At 35.4% G+C, this 18,011-nt stretch overlaps 1 protein-coding gene across 1 annotated transcript in view; it reads left to right on the top strand.

The window, feature by feature from the left end:
* LOC138317086 (uncharacterized) overlaps positions 1 to 18,011 on the top strand; it is a 70,448-nt gene that overhangs the window by 33,068 nt on the left and 19,369 nt on the right. Inside the window, exon 2 of the mRNA XM_069258709.1 lies at positions 2,417 to 2,722. Within this exon, the coding sequence (XP_069114810.1) occupies positions 2,417 to 2,722 (306 nt within the window). The remainder of the gene's footprint in view (positions 1 to 2,416; positions 2,723 to 18,011) is intronic.

Raw genomic sequence — 18,011 nt, forward strand, 5'->3', positions numbered from 1 at the left:
AAAATATAGAAGCGAACACTCACCACTGCAAGTATACATGGTTTTGGAATTTAATAAGAAATGTCATGATGATATTTTAATCTAAAATTTCTTTCTATCCCTCTGTGTACTTTTGTTGTTACTTTATGAAATCAGTTAAACGAAATTTCACTATATCATCAATTAATCATCAATTAACATCGTAGATCAATGGGCTGGTCATATACATATGAAGTATGGTGTTTTAGTCGTTGTGCAGACACAGAACTGTTTAATGTGAAAATCATTAAAATCGTGTTACCATGGTTCTGCTTTATGTTATTGTCATTCAGTTGTTACTAAATTGAGAACAACACTGATACGTGTAATTGAGCAGAAAAGTTCTTTACATACTTTAATTCACTTGACATGCAATGCAGAATGGTTTTCAAGATAGACATGTACAAGTAATCTAAAAATAGTAAAACTTTTGAAATTGTATTTATTTCTTAAAATGGTTTATTGTAATACCGATATTTTGCACCATTATTATTCTTTAAAACACTTAAATTGGTTGAACGATCCGACTGTACTTGTTTCCCGTAATCCGTAATACTTTATATACCCCTAACATTTTCATGAGTTCGTTTGAAAGGAAAAATATCTTAATTTGTTTCAGATGAGTAAAAGCTTTATAAGTCGAAGTAAAGGCCGGTTTTTTTTTCATAGTATGCTTCAGTACTATATATAGGGCTTTCATGGTAACAGGGAAACATGAGAGCATACAGGGAGGCTGTCCATGACCATAACTGTTAGTAGTTACTCAACAAAAACCCAAACGAAAGCAACAATAAATCTGCAAGGGAAATTAAGTTTTAATTGTAAAATTGATAATAATGTCGACACTTAATTGTCCTCCTGATGCTCATTAAAAGTACATCAGCCTGATTTTAGAGAGTAGTCGATACCATTTAAAGGTAAATTATATAACCACCATATAATCGAAACTGTTAGGTTAGTTGTAACCTGTAAGATTTCCAACAAATAGGAAAGGTTGTAGGTATCACTTATGTCTGGTTCGAATGACCTTGGTCAATGAAAAGTTTGCGGTGCAAGCTTAAGTGTCGTCTGTAAATAACTAATAAATGGGTTTAGGATATTATCTTTTCTCTTCTTCCTAAGTGACTTTATCTTTCCTAATGCCTCCCTTGGCACCGCCTCACTTTTGACCCTGTGTTGAGCGTTCGCCCCTGTGAGGAAGGCTCTGGGTTCTGTCCCCTGGCCGAGACTCACCAAAGTCTATAAAAGTGGTAGTTTCTGCTCCTGCTTAGCGCTCAGCATACAGGGAGTGGGAAGACTGGTTCGCCCGTTGTCAGTATAATGTGACCGGTTGGGGTGTGTTACTTGGTGTCTTCGGTGGCATGCTTCAGTGGTAAAGCACTATAAAAAGGGCAACAGTTCCACTATACAAGAAGACACAACATGAATATACCGCAGTCTCCCAAAACACGCACCTCGCACAACATACATGCAACACACCGCATACATGGGAGGCCGTCCTTACATGACCCTGGCTATTACTAGGACGTTAATTAATCAAACAAACAAATAATAAATGGCAAAGGAGTGGAATAGTCCCTCTTTGACGTGATCGAAGAAGTGTAACCAAAACAAACAAAAAATACTAGAAATTGAATTTTAAAATATTTCATTAAGGATGTTTTTATGTGGTTTGTGTGCTTTGCAAAACATCTTCAGAGGTTGAAGATTAAACAAAGAAAGGTCGGATACTTTCGCAAAGCATTACAGATGCCATCAAGTTTTATTTTAACAATTACACCCAGAAAATGCCATCTCTAGCAGAATATTGTATAATTTTGTTACAAAAGACGACATTAACTTTAACCTATTCGATTTATATGTACGCCGAGATATCGATTCTGTTTCTGGCATATAGATTACACGAACGATGGTTCACAAGCCGAGATGCCATTTATGATAGAGAGTGAAAGTTAATCCTTCCTCATTTGCATACGCGTATGTCGGGAATAACATGCCTGTAGCATATTAAAATCGGTTTTCTTACATATTTAAAAAAAATGTACATCGAATAACGTTTTTTTTTTATATAAAAAGAAAAAAAAACTTGAATGGCTTCCAGTTTCTTCGTCGATGTATGGATTTTCTTTATAAAAGTATACACTCCACTCCACATAACGACATACTTTATGCAGGCAATAGTATTTTTTTCTTTGTATTAATTCATAGTTGCTTATAAGCACTGACCACGACTGGTTCTGGTAAATTACGTTTCTGTGCTAAGTTTTATCCATTTTGGTCATCATAGTTAAGAACGTAAGCTTTTGTGGCCTGTTTACGTTATCCTGCCATCTGTTGATTTCTGTTAGTTTGTGTGGTATTCTGTGTTCTGACTGTTTATTTTATTACCTACTTTCAGATGCACTTTGTGCACCACGTGACTTGAGAGGCTCCGTGAGGGGGACCACCACCCGGCTGTCGTGGGACGTCCATCACACGGATGAGGAATATAACTTAATTCGATATTTCCAAGTAACGTATGAAATCGTCAACCCCAATCAAAGCTTCCTACGGATCACACATAATATCGATGGGATAAAACGACAGTTTACCATAAGGGGGCTCGTGCCACTGTCAACATATAAAACATTCATGGTGACGGTCGGCAGCGGAGAAGTCAGCAATGCAAGTGACACTATCGAGTTCTCCACGGCCTTACCAGAAGGTACGTACTCCTAGTTTTCTACACTTAATCATTGTTTTGCTTTTGCCTAGAGGCACTGGCCAAAGGTAAATATCGTACATTTAGATTTGTTTGGTATATGTTAAACGAAACTTCAACGCGTTATTATATTTTTGTTTCATTTTTAATTGTACAAAAAGCCAAATATTGCCGAATGATACAGTAATCTTTTGTCGATATAGGCACCAAAATACAGCAGTTTATCAGGTTTATAACAAAGAAGCGGAATATCGTTTATTATCTAGAGAATTCGCTGTGGGTACCAAGCTTTATTTATGGGAAAAACAGTCATAATGATAATTTAATTAATATTACCTTTTGGTCCTATATGTTTGTTATTTTAGCTGATGAGTGTTGACAGACACCGGCAATGTATAGAAATCTTAGTTTTACCAGAATTTTTAAAAAGTCGATAAAAATCAACCCAAAACTGTAAATCATTTACAATTTGTCGTCTTTGACCCGTCATCTGATAAACAGTAAGCAAGATCAACAGTTAATAACGTGTTTATGATTTAGCAAACAAACAGCTTTGCGTAAAACCAGACCATGTACACTACCCAGGCTTCAGTGACATCTGAGGGGCTTCTCATCCTGTTTATACTGGACGTTATTTGATATCTATTGTGTAAAAGTGCGAGTTAACATTCGTCGAAATGGAGGACGTATTTCGGTTAAAGTAATCCGTTTTTATCTTGAATGTAAAATTTGTGTTGTGAGGGCGAACATTGTAAAACAGTTTTAATACATATAGTAACATGTTCTTTATTACCCTCTTCTACCAGGTAACATCTGGGACATACATTGTTATCCAAACTGAAGATTTGAAAATGAAAATAAATTGATTTCCAGTATTGATGTTTAGTTTGCAGAACGTTCGTTTACGCTGTCGAATAAATAAATAGCGCGTTGAGGTCGTTGTACCTCGGAGTGTTGTTTTCATCATGACACCGTTGTTTTAAAGGTAAAATAATTTAAGAGACTTAAAAGTGCATTTTACTGAACAAACTGAGAAAACACATCTCCGTAAGGAATTGTGTTTTAAAGATTAAAATATCCAACAAGGCTCGCAGCAGCTACTACGACCATATATAAAACGTGTTTTAGTCCTTGACATTAAAATTCATGCTTTTAGCAGGTCTGTTTTTTACTTGAAGTACTATGTAGATGAAGTAAGGATATGTATCCGGTATGTCTGATGTCATGGCATTTTGACATGACTATGGATACTTAGGCAATTCCGGCGTCTTATCCATTGTTAGCTTTCCAAGGAAACTGATATTTCCGCAGAGACAAGGGAAGTTCTTTACTACACAATAACCTAACTATTTTAATACATGTCTGTTAATGAAAAGCTCCCTACGATGTCTTTAAGACCAAAGTGTAACATGAAAATGCACTTACTCTTGGCTTGGTAAATATGCCAGAAGTGATTAACACGCGAATGTTTAGTCAAACAAACAATATTGTTATGAATATAGCCAGAGATCGATATTCATACACCCACTGACAATTTGTTTTTTTTTCGAAATTTCCTCTACAATACTCTATTTTTCATGTGTCATTGTTGCATAGTTTTCAGTATACTGCAAACGTGTTAATTGCTCAAATATAGAGGTATCAAAGTCAATTAGGCTAAACTGATATTAAGTTGGTTAGTAGGTAAGTTTATATACACCAGCAAGAGTGATTTAAGGATGGCCTCCCCTGTTGGTAAAGTGTTTCAGTAAATGTCTGTATACTGTACGAGAACACATCAGGGACCTGTTAACATAAAATAATTCGTATTAGACAGCCAATCGGATATGTAATACGTACACATATATGACACTAACAGTCACGACGTGATCGGCATAGGCGCGCTCTGCTAAATAACGGGTACAAGTACATATAGTATGATATTATGGAGGACTAATTGTATATGTTTAAAAATATTGAAATGGTACATTGCAAACAACTAGAGAAATAAATATATGCAAAGACTATATTCATATTATCATGATCAAATGCGATTCTTTTAATATTTCCCATCGTCGGTTACCTACGTGATCAGCCTACACTACGTTGTAGTCTCATAAACGAAGTGTAGTGGAAATCACAGGGATCTGAAAATTAGTTACAGATTATATAATCATGGACCCATCAGAGTCATACTCTACATGGTACTATATACGAGAAGGATGGAAAGCCAGAGACTCCAAATTTCTAACCTGCCTACCTTTAACGGCTATAAAAACACATTGCTAGTACATCGTCATAAAAACGGCGTTTGAAAGAGCGATAATTTTGATTTAAGATGAATATAGAAGACCATGTAGAGTATGATTTTTTTATCGTTTTTTTTTAATCCAGACCTCTAAAACGTCTAAAAATGGTCTTAGGGCACTCTGGTAGGTCCATGATTTTATAATCTTTAACTACTTCTCATGTCCCTGTGGCGGAGAACTTAGACACTTGGTTTTCGAGGGCGAGAGTTCCTGATCTATTCACACGAACCTTTTGAGCTAGGTTTTATTTTTTAAGAATTTTAAAAAGTCGATAACAAAAATCACCCCAAAACTTTAAATCATTTACAATTTGTCGTCTTTGACCCGTCATCTGATAAACAGTAAGCAAGATCAACAGTTAATAACGTGTTTATGATTTAGCAAACAAACAGCTTTGCGTAAAACCAGACCATGTACACTACCCAGGCTTCAGTGACATCTGAGGGGCTTCTCATCCTGTTTATACTGGACGTTATTTGGTATCTATTGTGTAAAAGTGCGAGTTAACATTCGTCGAAATGGAGGACGTATTTCGGTTAAAGTAATCCGTTTTTATCTTGAATATAAAATTTGTGTTGTAAGGGCGAACATTGTAAAACAATTTTAATACATAGTAACATGTTCTTTATTACCCTCTTCTACCAGGTAACATCTGGGACATACATTGTTATCCAAACTGAAGATTTGAAAATGAAAATAAATTGATTTCCAGTATTGATGTTTAGTTTGCAGAACGTTCGTTTACGCTGTCGAATAAATAAATAGCGCGTTGAGGTCGTTGTACCTCGGAGTGTTGTTTTCATCATGACACCGTTGTTTTAAAGGTGAAATAATTTAAGAGACTTAAAAGTGCATTTTACTGAACAAACTGAGAAAACACATCTCCGTAAGGAATTGTGTTTTAAAGATTAAAATATCCAACAAGGCTCGCAGCAGCTACTACGACCATATATAAAACGTGTTTTAGTCCTTGACATTAAAATTCATGCTTTTAGCAGGTCTGTTTTTTACTTGAAGTACTATGTAGATGAAGTAAGGATATGTATCCGGTATGTCTGATGTCATGGCATTTTGACATGACTATGGATACTTAGGCAATTCCGGCGTCTTATCCATTGTTAGCTTTCCAAGGAAACTGATATTTCCGCAGAGACAAGGGAAGTTCTTTACTACACAATAACCGAACTATTTTAATACATGTCTGTTAATGAAAAGCTCCCTACGATGTCTTTAAGACCAAAGTGTAACATGAAAATGCACTTACTCTTGGCTTGGTAAATATGCCAGAAGTGATTAACACGCGAATGTTTAGTCAAACAAACAATATTGTTATGAATATAGCCAGAGATCGATATTCATGCACCCACAGACAATTTGGTTTTTTCGAAATTTCCTCTACAATACTCAATTTTTCATGTGTCATTGTTGCATAGTTTTCAGTAAAAGACACACAATATTTACATACTGCAAACGTGTTAATTGCTCAAATATAGAGGTATCAAAGTCAATTAGGCTAAATTGATATTAAGTTGGTTAGTAGGTAAGTTTATATACACCAGCAAGAGTGATTTAAGGATGGCCTCCCCTGTTGGTAAAGTGTTTCAGTAAATGTCTGTATACTGTACGAGAACACATCAGGGACCTGTTAACATAAAATAATTCGTATTAGACAGCCAATCGGATATGTAATACGTACACATATATGACACTAACAGTCACGACGTGATCGGCATAGGCGCGCTCTGCTAAATAACGGGTACAAGTACATATAGTATGATATTATGGAGGACTAATTGTATATGTTTAAAAATATTGAAATGGTACATTGCAAACAACTAGAGAAATAAATATATGCAAAGACTATATTCATGTTATCATGATCAAATGCGATTCTAAGATTTCCCATCGTCGGTTACCTACGTGATCAGCCTACACTACGTTGTAGTCTCATAAACGAAGTGTAGTGGAAATCACAGGGATCTGAAAATTAGTTACAGATTATATATAATCATGGACCCATCAGAGTCATACTCTACATGGTACTATATACGAGAAGGATGGAAAGCCAGAGACTCCAAATTTCTAACCTGCCTACCTTTAACGGCTATAAAAACACATTGCTAGTACATCGTCATAAAAACGGCGTTTGAAAGAGCGATAATTTTGATTTAAGATGAATATAGAAGACCATGTAGAGTATGATTTTTTTATCGTTTTTTTTTAATCCAGACCTCTAAAACGTCTAAAAATGGTCTTAGGGCACTCTGGTAGGTCCATGATTTTATAATCTTTAACTACTTCTCATGTCCCTGTGGCGGAACTTAGACACTTGGTTTTCGAGGGCGAGAGTTCCTGATCTATTCACACGAACCTTTTGAGCTAGGTTTTTTTTCTGTTCTATCTGTCCAATATGCTTTCCGTCTAAGTCTTATTAAGTTACATATCGTCATACTGCCCAACGTATCATGGTAAACATTTAGTTTACAAAATAATTAGCAATCCAGGAAGGCATTCGCTCCTATTCTTTCAGCATTATCTAGCATTCACTCTTTTCCATTTATCATTCAAAACAAAACAGTGGACTAGATCACCGAATACATCTATATACACACACATATATATGATGTAAAATGCAAAAATGGCAGACAGTAGCTAACTACATCTCATGTCGTATTTTCGTATTGTCTGTAGTGATATTTTGTCTACGCAACTAACAAATCCTTTCTATCAACTATAAAATGTCTGACTGAAAATGTATTTGCGTCCTGGTATTGAAAGGTCATTCCTGTAAACCGACAGAGCTGATCTTGCTCTCATAAAACATAAATTGCCGTGCGTTATGTGATGGAGTCTGAGCAGAGTCAACATGAAAAGGTGTGCAATGGTTTCTATGGGCAATCGTGTGCTAATATTTAATCAAGTCCGTCAGGGACAGTCTATTATACATCTCTATCTAAAAGTCCTGAGACATTATAGTTTCTTTAACGACTGCATTGATGTGTAATACCGGACAACAAATAGATGAGACGGAATCAGGCAACCATTGATTTTACCTAGTTTTTGTTCTGCAGGTCATATTAAACCTAGAATCGTTTGAACAGGATAACTGATAAATTTTAGCGTAAAAGCTAAATGAATGTATCAATAAAGCAAATGCAATGATGAACTGTAGTTAATAATGATAATAATAAAATGCAATTAGCGCCATCATGTTTGACTCTAAAACATTCACGTTAACAGTATTGTGTACATCGCTCTTGGCCTCTGCTGACGCATGTTTCAGAAGAATATGGAATCAATTCTAATAATAACACAAATCGCAATAAAATTATTTTTGATTAAGTCTCAACGGGAAAAGTGTGGGTGGTTGAAAAATGTAAAATGAGGCTATTGGAAACAAAATATATATCAACTTAGCCAATATGAAAATTGAAAAAGTTAGAGGATCGGGTTGACTCAATCCCAGGGGCCTGCCATTGTAGACGGTATACTGGTGGAATTGGTGATTTGTAACGGCTATACAAAGAAAGCTGATATTATGGTTAGAGTTCTGTAGGCAGGGTAACATTTTCACCAACTCGTTGAGACCAGCGATAACAGTTGACGACTCTTGAATAATTTAGTGTGGAGCAATTATCCTTTCTGGTCTTTGCACTCTGTATTCTATAAACCTGGTACAGATATCCCCTTGTACAATGTTAATGGTCGTCGGATGTCTCCAGAAAATGTTACATAGAGATCTGTTGGAATATATAGGAAGGCGTTCATCGTTATCTTATAACTGTCTGTTTATCCTCGCCACATTTTGTTTGCTTAATGCGCTTGTTTGTATACCCATATTGAGTAGATAATAATATTATAATGCAATAACAAGGTTTATTACTCTTTTATATACCTAATCATGTTAAAGTCCTCTTGCTGGAAGGAAAAGTCAGTTTATATGGTGGTAACACCTATGGCTAAACTGTTTGACATGTAGACGCGTAGACTTGGAACTACTTATTCCGTCGACACGATTAATACTTTAAAACGTTAATTGCCCTTTTGGAAACGGAAAAATGTGGTGCATAATTTTGTCTGCAGATTCTGAATACCTTTAACGAAATTATGAAGGACAAGGAAGTTTAAACCTCTGTCTCAGTGTTATTCGGTTACTTGTCGTAACGACAGATACGGTACATCAAATGTAAAAGTAAAGACTGAAGTATTTGAACCGTTTCACAGAATGCAATGCATTTTATTTTAGTCTAACTTGTTTGATGGTCGCATGCATTTCCTTCGCGTAAAACAGTCTTTACAAAGTAAAACCGCGTTTAAAATATACAGTAACGTGAATTGTTTATGATATAACCAGGAATGTTGGACCTCTTATCAGACTTTTCAAGTCGTAGTTGCATAGATGATTCATAATAAGCGTTATATAATCAATTGCCAGACCGTTAGGTGTCGTATCTTGTTAAGAATGGTGTATGGGAATTAAACTCTGAATAATCATTAACTCGCGTTTCACTGCCAATCTTTTAATGTGTGCTCTACACGTCTGATTGGCCATATCAAATTCCGCGGGGGACCGGGATATAGAAACAAGACACATGCCTAAACACCATTATCTAATGCGACTTTGCCATATGTAAGGTAATCCCATTGCCACAACTGGTTTTAATTGTATTGTATGGCCTTTGTTCAATTTTGATTTTACAACGTGCTTTATGTCAGCCCTTCTTACCGCTTCCTGTAACCAAGTATCCGGTGAAGTAATCTTGTCGTAACTTTATAGTTTCCTCCTAGCGTCTGTCGTTTGCAATCGAATAATGGGGTATTCGCAATGTGAATAAAGGGGGCAACATGACTCCACGCCGTGGGGCATCTTTAGTACTTCGTCTAGCAATAGGACAACAGAGATGGAATATACGTACCCGGCCTACTATGCTTTTCAGCATTATTATCAGACATCATTATTATTTGTGTAGAGGTCTTTAATTAGATCTACAATATTGCTACTTGGGACAACAGCGTTCCCTAACCCTTATGTGTGTAAAATGATCAAAGATAGGTCGAAATGGATAACATTTGGTCTTTGGAGAAACGATTCCACAATCTTAAGGGTTTGCGGGCTTTCATTTCAATTTGACCATGAATAATTTCATTATACCCTTGACCACTACTTTCAGAATATATTTTATGGCCATAGTATCAAACAACATAAAGGATTATTTATTCATTCGAAAAGGGATAACATTTGCGAATGATTGTATTTAATATCAAGGAATGTTTTTGCATGTAAACAATTAGTGATATTGCTATTTAAAGTTTATATCACTAAGATGTTAGCCTACAACTACCCGTCCAATTACTGTCAAGTACAAAACCGACTTTGATGATAAGGACATATGGTACGTGTTATTTAAGAATTGTTATCGCGTATGTTATAAATCTGTCATTTCAGACCGTTATTGGTTATGCCATAAAATATTTGACATGTTAATATATCCAAGAAGCATCTTTTGTTTTGCGTCAACGAGCTATGTTAACATATCGACTTCTGAAGGTCACAAACAATATGATGCCATCTCCAATAACAGGAAGTGTGTAAAGGTAATATTTATATCCACGAACACGGAGAGACGAAAGACATATGTGTCTGTGGGATGCGTTTTCTTGATTTTTTAGGCTTCTATATCGGCCAATCATGTTTGTTTTCAATCCATCAAAAACAATTCTATTTATTTTATCCTATTGCTATATTTCCAACAAACGCATCACTCCCTCGTCAATTATGTTGACAAAGTTACGCTAATTACTTTCTACATTAAAAAAAGATCTATTGCATGAAACAATGTTGTAACAATGTGTTAAGTTTTATTATTGTACGATTTGAATCATACGTAATATGATCTTGTACATTTTCTTCCCGTGGATTGCTCTCTGGGGTTCGGAAAAAAGGTGTTTCTATAAATCTGATTAAAGAGCGACATACGATATTAGCTTGAATATAATTAGCGTATTATCAGCCATAGCTACACGGAACTCCTTACATATCAGTCAACAAGTTGGGTTCGTTATCGTATTTCGAGGCTTCATCAGCTGTTGATATTCGTCATGTGTCTATACCAGACCAAAAATGAGGTCGGATAATCGTTATCATTCTCTAGACCTCGTAATTGATAAAACAAATCATTTACCTTTTTTGCGGACATACTGTAACTGTTGTTATGTATCTATTCTAGCAAGGATTCTCATTTTGTAAGGCAAAACCCTCCGAACAAGTTGGATAGAAGCCCCGTTAAGAACGTCAATATGATTAGCATTGAACATGCATCTAACGCAGAAAATCCCTATATCTATAAACTTTGAAAATATGCTGCATTTGTGTAACGTTATAAAGAATACAACCCTTTCCGATCCCACAGAGACACATACGCCCATTATTCCATGACACGAACCTCATCAAAACCAAACCAACGACATCATATTAATGGTCAGGCTAAAGAAATAATAACAGGGCGATTTATCCTCGTAGATAACTCGCAATCCAGTTAAAACGCTATTGACTGGATTCCAGTTCAGACATTATTGGCTTCTATGTTTAGGAAGTCTTTCGATCTGTGTCATTTCGTCTGGGAGGAATGTCGCATACATATATCTCATCAGAAGCATTACCTAAGACTTCGACATGCTGTTACCGGAAACAACTCCTCGCGATCGCTAGTTCATTAAGTTGATCTATTTAAGGAAATCTAGCGATTTCTAGTCGTGATTAGCCTGGCGACCAGGTTGTGGTCGGGAAACGAACTGTGGTACGTGTACATGTTATCAAACAGCAATATCCATCATTGGTACTGATGTGAATGAAATACAACATTTTAAGGCAAACATATTCTAAGTTCCGTTAAGACTAGAATTGTAAGCATTACTGATAGGGTGTCGTTAAAAGGATTTCAAATGTTCGTGTTGATCTTATTTCTAGAAAATATTTAAATAAATCATCGTTGTTTACTTTGTTTGGCAATACATGTATACATCTCTGAAGAAACATTATGTAATGGACAAAGACTTTCCAAAAGGAATTCCTAAAGTTTTCAAAATCTTACCTCAACATGAAGTATCTTAATATCTTCAAACGTTTGTCACAGACATTACATTACAATAAGACACGCCCTTTCCTCTGCTGCTGATATCGGTCTATTTCTGTTACATTTTAATGTACATGTTATCACTTTTAGTTAATAATCTTCTTATAAATGCACATAACTTGTGCTTTATTTTAATATATATTTCATGTATATATATAATATATAGAGCTATCGCTCAAACTGACAATGCAATGTATAAATACATTTTAAATGTATATCAATGAAACTATATTTCAAATATTATGATAAAATATTACATATGTAGAAACATATGTTTAAACTGAAATTACGTATTAGATTTAGATATCACTGTAATGACAAGACAAGTAAATTAGACTCATCAACATGGTCCGTTTCTGGAATGATTTCGCAAATTTGATTGACCGATCGACCCGATCGCACAGCTGTGCGGTACGGACCGCACAGCTGTACGGTGTGCGATCCGAACCGCACAGCTGTGCGCACGATGTACGCACGCAATTTTTTTGTACGTTGTGCGGTCACACAACTGTATAAGATGAGATGAAGGACCTCGGAAAAATGGCGTTTACCCCTTAACCTTTTAAGGTTCTTCATTGGAATCTATATTTAGTTTATATCCTTACCTTTATAAAGACTAAATACGTGTTGTTTATGTTTGTAATGCAGATATGCATTATCTGTTTCTCTATAACGACCGAAGAAGTTTTGAAATAACATACGATGTAGCCCATACATCACAGACAACTAACGTGTAACATTTGATAGATGTGAAATACTTAGTTCACCACCCTGTCACATGAAAGAAGTACATTATAAAACATACACGCACGGCTAAGTAGATTACGACCTCTCTGACAAGAGGATCATATTATTTCGGATTTTAGAACAGAACTGAGTGTCATGTAACGGATAGCATATGGGGTTTATCGGAACAAATGCTTCACATACAAATTAAAACACTATGCATAGTTGTCAGTTCGGTATATGTTTGTAACGAATTGAATTATTTCGACTCAAAATGCATTGAAAGTCCTTACCATCACTGAATCATCTTTAATGGCCTGTGTATTACTTCACGATCCGTAAGATAATTCCACTACACAATATTACATTTTGAGGTCTATTACACCACTACGCGGCACCTATATATATTGTAATGAACGATGTAATGAATATTGTCTATCGTATATCCAGTTATTTAATCCTTAAGTTCTTTGTTCCAAATTTGGACCTAGTACAATTTTTCATTTGAGGAGTGCATGCGATCCTGTGTTTGAACTTAAGTGTTAGGAAGTAACAAATCCATCAACTTCTCGGGAAAAATGTCAAGTTTTATCGTTGAAAAATTCGCTAGGACATTGCTAGATGAAGATAAATGGGGTCTCTGATACTTGTTTGATTAATGTTCTATCTTCTTTGTTACACAACATGTACATCTGTGTTATTTCACAGGATATTGTGATGTCTCTGGAATTCGTGCTCGTGTTGATTGCTAACTTAAGATGGAACAAACAAGGCGAAATGATTATGCTTTATAAGGGTAAAACCACGGGGATAATTACATCACGTGTATCCCGTTTGTCTATCATATGAAGACCGTAGACAACCTAATAATATTACCTACATTGTATCTAATAAAATTTAAATCTGCAATGTTATCCTAGTCGTCTGTCTGTCACGGATCTACTGTTTACACAAAATAACAATGTCACAACAATATGTGGTATGTGTCGAGTGTTCAGACAGAATGAATTAATCATGCGTTACCTTTCCTATTTCATATCAATAGTTAAAGTTATATGTGCCGTAACTGGCCGAAAATTTGGACATGTTATTTTTTCTTCAATTATCTATTTAAAACCATAAGTTTTAACGAATAGAGCTGTGAAAATGACTCAAATGGAAAGACAAACATATAAAATGCCTTATAAACGTTGGTTAGAACAAATAGGTTATGCACTGTGAAATTCTTGTTTTTTATGCCTTATACATGTTTAGATGGAAACGTACCTTCAGAAATTACTTTACAATTACTAATAATACTGTAAAAATGTACAATGAAATTGGGGACAACAATATGGCTTCATGTATGTATTCATTTCACTACACCGAAGATGTTAATATAATGATTTTTGGCGGTACTGCCAAAATTCATTTTCAGCTCTTTTTTGTAGTTGTAAAATTAAAACCTATACATTGAAAGTAAGATTGTAATTCTCAAAATGTTGGTAACTTTTGGAGTTGAATAACATATTAAAAGCTCTTCTTGATTGGTGACTATGAAAAATACGGCACATATAGCTTTAAAGTTTTACATTGTCATCACACTCTGAATGATAGACAAGAATCATCGAAATCATGACAGATCACAGGCAAGAAAAAGTAATAATCAAGTTATATTCGGTTTGGACAGGTAAAAAATAGATTTTAAAAAATGTCTGCTTCCATTAAAATGCGTCATTTAAGTCGGTCTACTCTGTACGCGGTGTGTTGCGCTTGTGTTCCTTTATTTATAAATTAAATACTATTTTCGATTTCTCACAATAAGAATTCGGATGGATTATAATTTTGTTCATTATTTCTATATTTCATTATTTCATTATAAATATATATCAGAGCCGCATCAAATGCGTTAAATAAACGGCAGTTCGATGTACATCTCGAATGCTAAATGGCCAACCCGAGGTATACACAGTAAGGCGGCAGTATCATGAGAGATTTCATCATTGATATTCCAAGTCTTATGTTCACTGTTACCGCTGGAATATGCTATAACAAACATGACGGCTCTGTATGCGACAATAGACAACGTTACACTGAGGTTGGCTGTGTGGCTTTGCAGTTAGGCGACGCTCTCTGTATATTCTTCAAAGGAAGTCTTTGAAGGCATGTGATGGGCCATTTATTTTTCCTAAACTGCTTTCAGGGTTGTTATGACATATTCTAGCGGTGGATATGACGACAATGAAAGTGATCACTGAGAAATCGAGGATGGGGATATGTCAGAAAGGAAGCCATTTAGGAAGAAAAGAACAGATACCATTTAGTCGCCTTTTTCGACAATATGCTATGTGTGAAACGTACACCATATTACGGTAACAATTATCCATAAGTGTTTGTGTAACGGTATAGAAAGCAAATTTCGTATCAATGCCTCTGGCTTATTCATTAATATCAGTTAATGTGTTAGAATAATTTGAGATCTGATCAGATGAATACAAGACAATATTATTTCTATATGCCGACGGGCACGGGAACATTGAGGAATAAGATTTTTCCTCATACAATTGACATAGCGACAGGGCACTCAACAATTAATACATGCTAAGCCCTGGTATGGACCATAAAGTGCGATCTTAGATATAATTTCCCAGGGGCGTGATATTTTTATCTACAAATAAGTTTAAATTGAATCGCTATTTAAGGAGCTTAGACAGAGTGTTTCAAGTGTTTTGTTTATAAACTTGTGTGCAGTTAACATTATGTTTGTTGAGAACGAAACCTGAGGATACATACTCGGGAATACATCTCAAATGAATGATTTTATTAAGCGCTTTGAAAACTACCATCAAGTATGCAAAAATTATTGATATCTAAAGATAGCAATTTTTCTGTTTTAATTTGGGTACAAAACGCAGTACACAGATCAGATCGCTAAAAATTGCACTCGGAAATGTTATTATTTTCATTTCATACTTGTGTCGTAAAAGTTCAATACCTGTCTAGTCTTTGTTATACATAGTTTGTTCGTCCTTAAATTGACAGAATAGTTAATGGGAAAAGATATTACAACCTATGCTATCGATCTATTATTGCTCTCACTTTTCTACATATGTGTTTGTCCAGAGCAAACACGTTTATATAATGTTACGTGAACATAGCCTGAAATATTCTTTCATCAAAACACAGGAAACGTATATTGCACTTTCTGTAGCGCCTTATTTTCGCTAGTTCCTTTTCAAAACAAGTTAGTGAAGATAAACATTTGCGGAGATAACCTTAAATCTGATCGCAAAATTCGCAAAAGTAAATAGCATGCGAAAGAATGTTGGTTAATAATGTACTCACTGAAATATTGTTGATAATTTTAAGAAGTCAATTGATAATTAACTAAATCTTTCTTGAAATATACCGAAAAGTGACACGATTACGTGTTGCTTTGATTTTGGTTTGAAATACTTCGTTTCCGGGAAAACCATAAGTGAACGGTCATAATATGGCAACTGCCCAGACATTGCGTGTAGTCGAGATAAGCAGAGGTAGATGGATAGTGCTTGAACACTTAGATTAGTCTCGACAAAAGGCAAGCAAAAGGTGGATAATCAACATAATTATAGTTTTGTACACAGACATATGAAAACAAAGTAACCAACATTGTCAGATATGACGTCAGTTATGAATTACGGAATAATACCCCTTACCGCTGATTTACCTTACCTTGTTGCATGTACAGGTACATATCACGCGGCGGTGGACTGACACAGAAATAGCAGTAAAGTTATTTCGGGAAAGCCGGCTAAAGTTGATCAAATGATGAGTCTGCAGAGCTTTGTCGAGTCTAATTAAATTTCGACCTACATGTCTGGCGTACTGAAAGGCCTAGAACTAGTTATCGCCTTTAATCTCCGGTATGCACACATCATGTACAAATATTATATGTATTGATGTTATCGAATTCTGTTTTGCTGGATGTATTATTCGCGAACAGTATTCGTAATATTATATTTTTGTTTTGTTATCTCCCATTCCCCATGTGATTGTATGTCGTCCCAGCTACTGTACTGCGATCTGCATAGGACGAGAGTTTAGTTAGAAATACGATTATCGCTATCACAATGAAACCTCAACTTAATCTCAAAATCGCTTGTACTTTCAGCAAGGTACCACAATGACCGAGTGGTTAAATACAACTAAGCAGATTTACATAATAGCATAATAGTAGATAATCAGTGTATATCTTTGTTGCATTTGGGGCAGTTGGCATGCTTTTTCTCATAATTAACTTCCCACCTTGTCTCAATTCCGCCGCATCCCTTTAATGACACAGGCTGTTAATAGGACGTCAATGCAAAGCAATTAGCCACGCAAAATGCTGAACAATATGCATTCTGAAGAAATTCGCATTCCATTCTATTCTCTTGCATGCAAAATCAAGTTTTATCCAGGTTCAGTCAAAATTTCTTGAAATCTGAGTAGAAATCCAGATTTAGTTATATTTTGAATTGATAGCGACAACAAAACAAGACCACGTATTTAGAGAAAATAAGAACGTCGAACAAAATCAATTTTGAAAACAATGTGCACATTATGTACATGTTATTTATCGTAACAAAATACTATCCAGTTTTAACCGCTGTCCATGTTGTAACATAGATGTCGGTATTTATTCTATAGATAGCTTACTTTATAGGATATATGACACATTCGTAGTTACCACATCGATACATGTCAGGGATACATTATGTGTATCTGATATATCACTTTACGTTATAAGCTGTCCTCTGGATTAATGTTGAATCCCTCCTTAATGTTTTCTTAAGACAGTTGACCACTACCAACACTTTAAGGAGTTGCCAGAGTGCCTGTATCCGACGTTGATGATCTGTTTACGACATTCATATTTGTGATTCCAGATTGAGACTTCTAGTTGATTCCTTCGATTGTGGCAAATGCCCTCCTTACCAAGACTGATGTTGCTGTAGTGAAATGTTTAAGCATCATTTAGCATTTTACATTTGAGGCGACATATCACCACGGTCATACATGCCAACTTCACTTTCAATCGCATTAGGATTAATTCATGGCTTCCTAGGTTTCATGTGCGTTCTTGCGACATTTTACTTTATCTCGGTCAATAGATTTGTGCTTCAAAATATGAAGACAGATTGA

Source organism: Argopecten irradians, chromosome 1 (assembly GCF_041381155.1).
Source record: "Argopecten irradians isolate NY chromosome 1, Ai_NY, whole genome shotgun sequence".
NCBI classification, from domain to species: domain Eukaryota; kingdom Metazoa; phylum Mollusca; class Bivalvia; order Pectinida; family Pectinidae; genus Argopecten; species Argopecten irradians.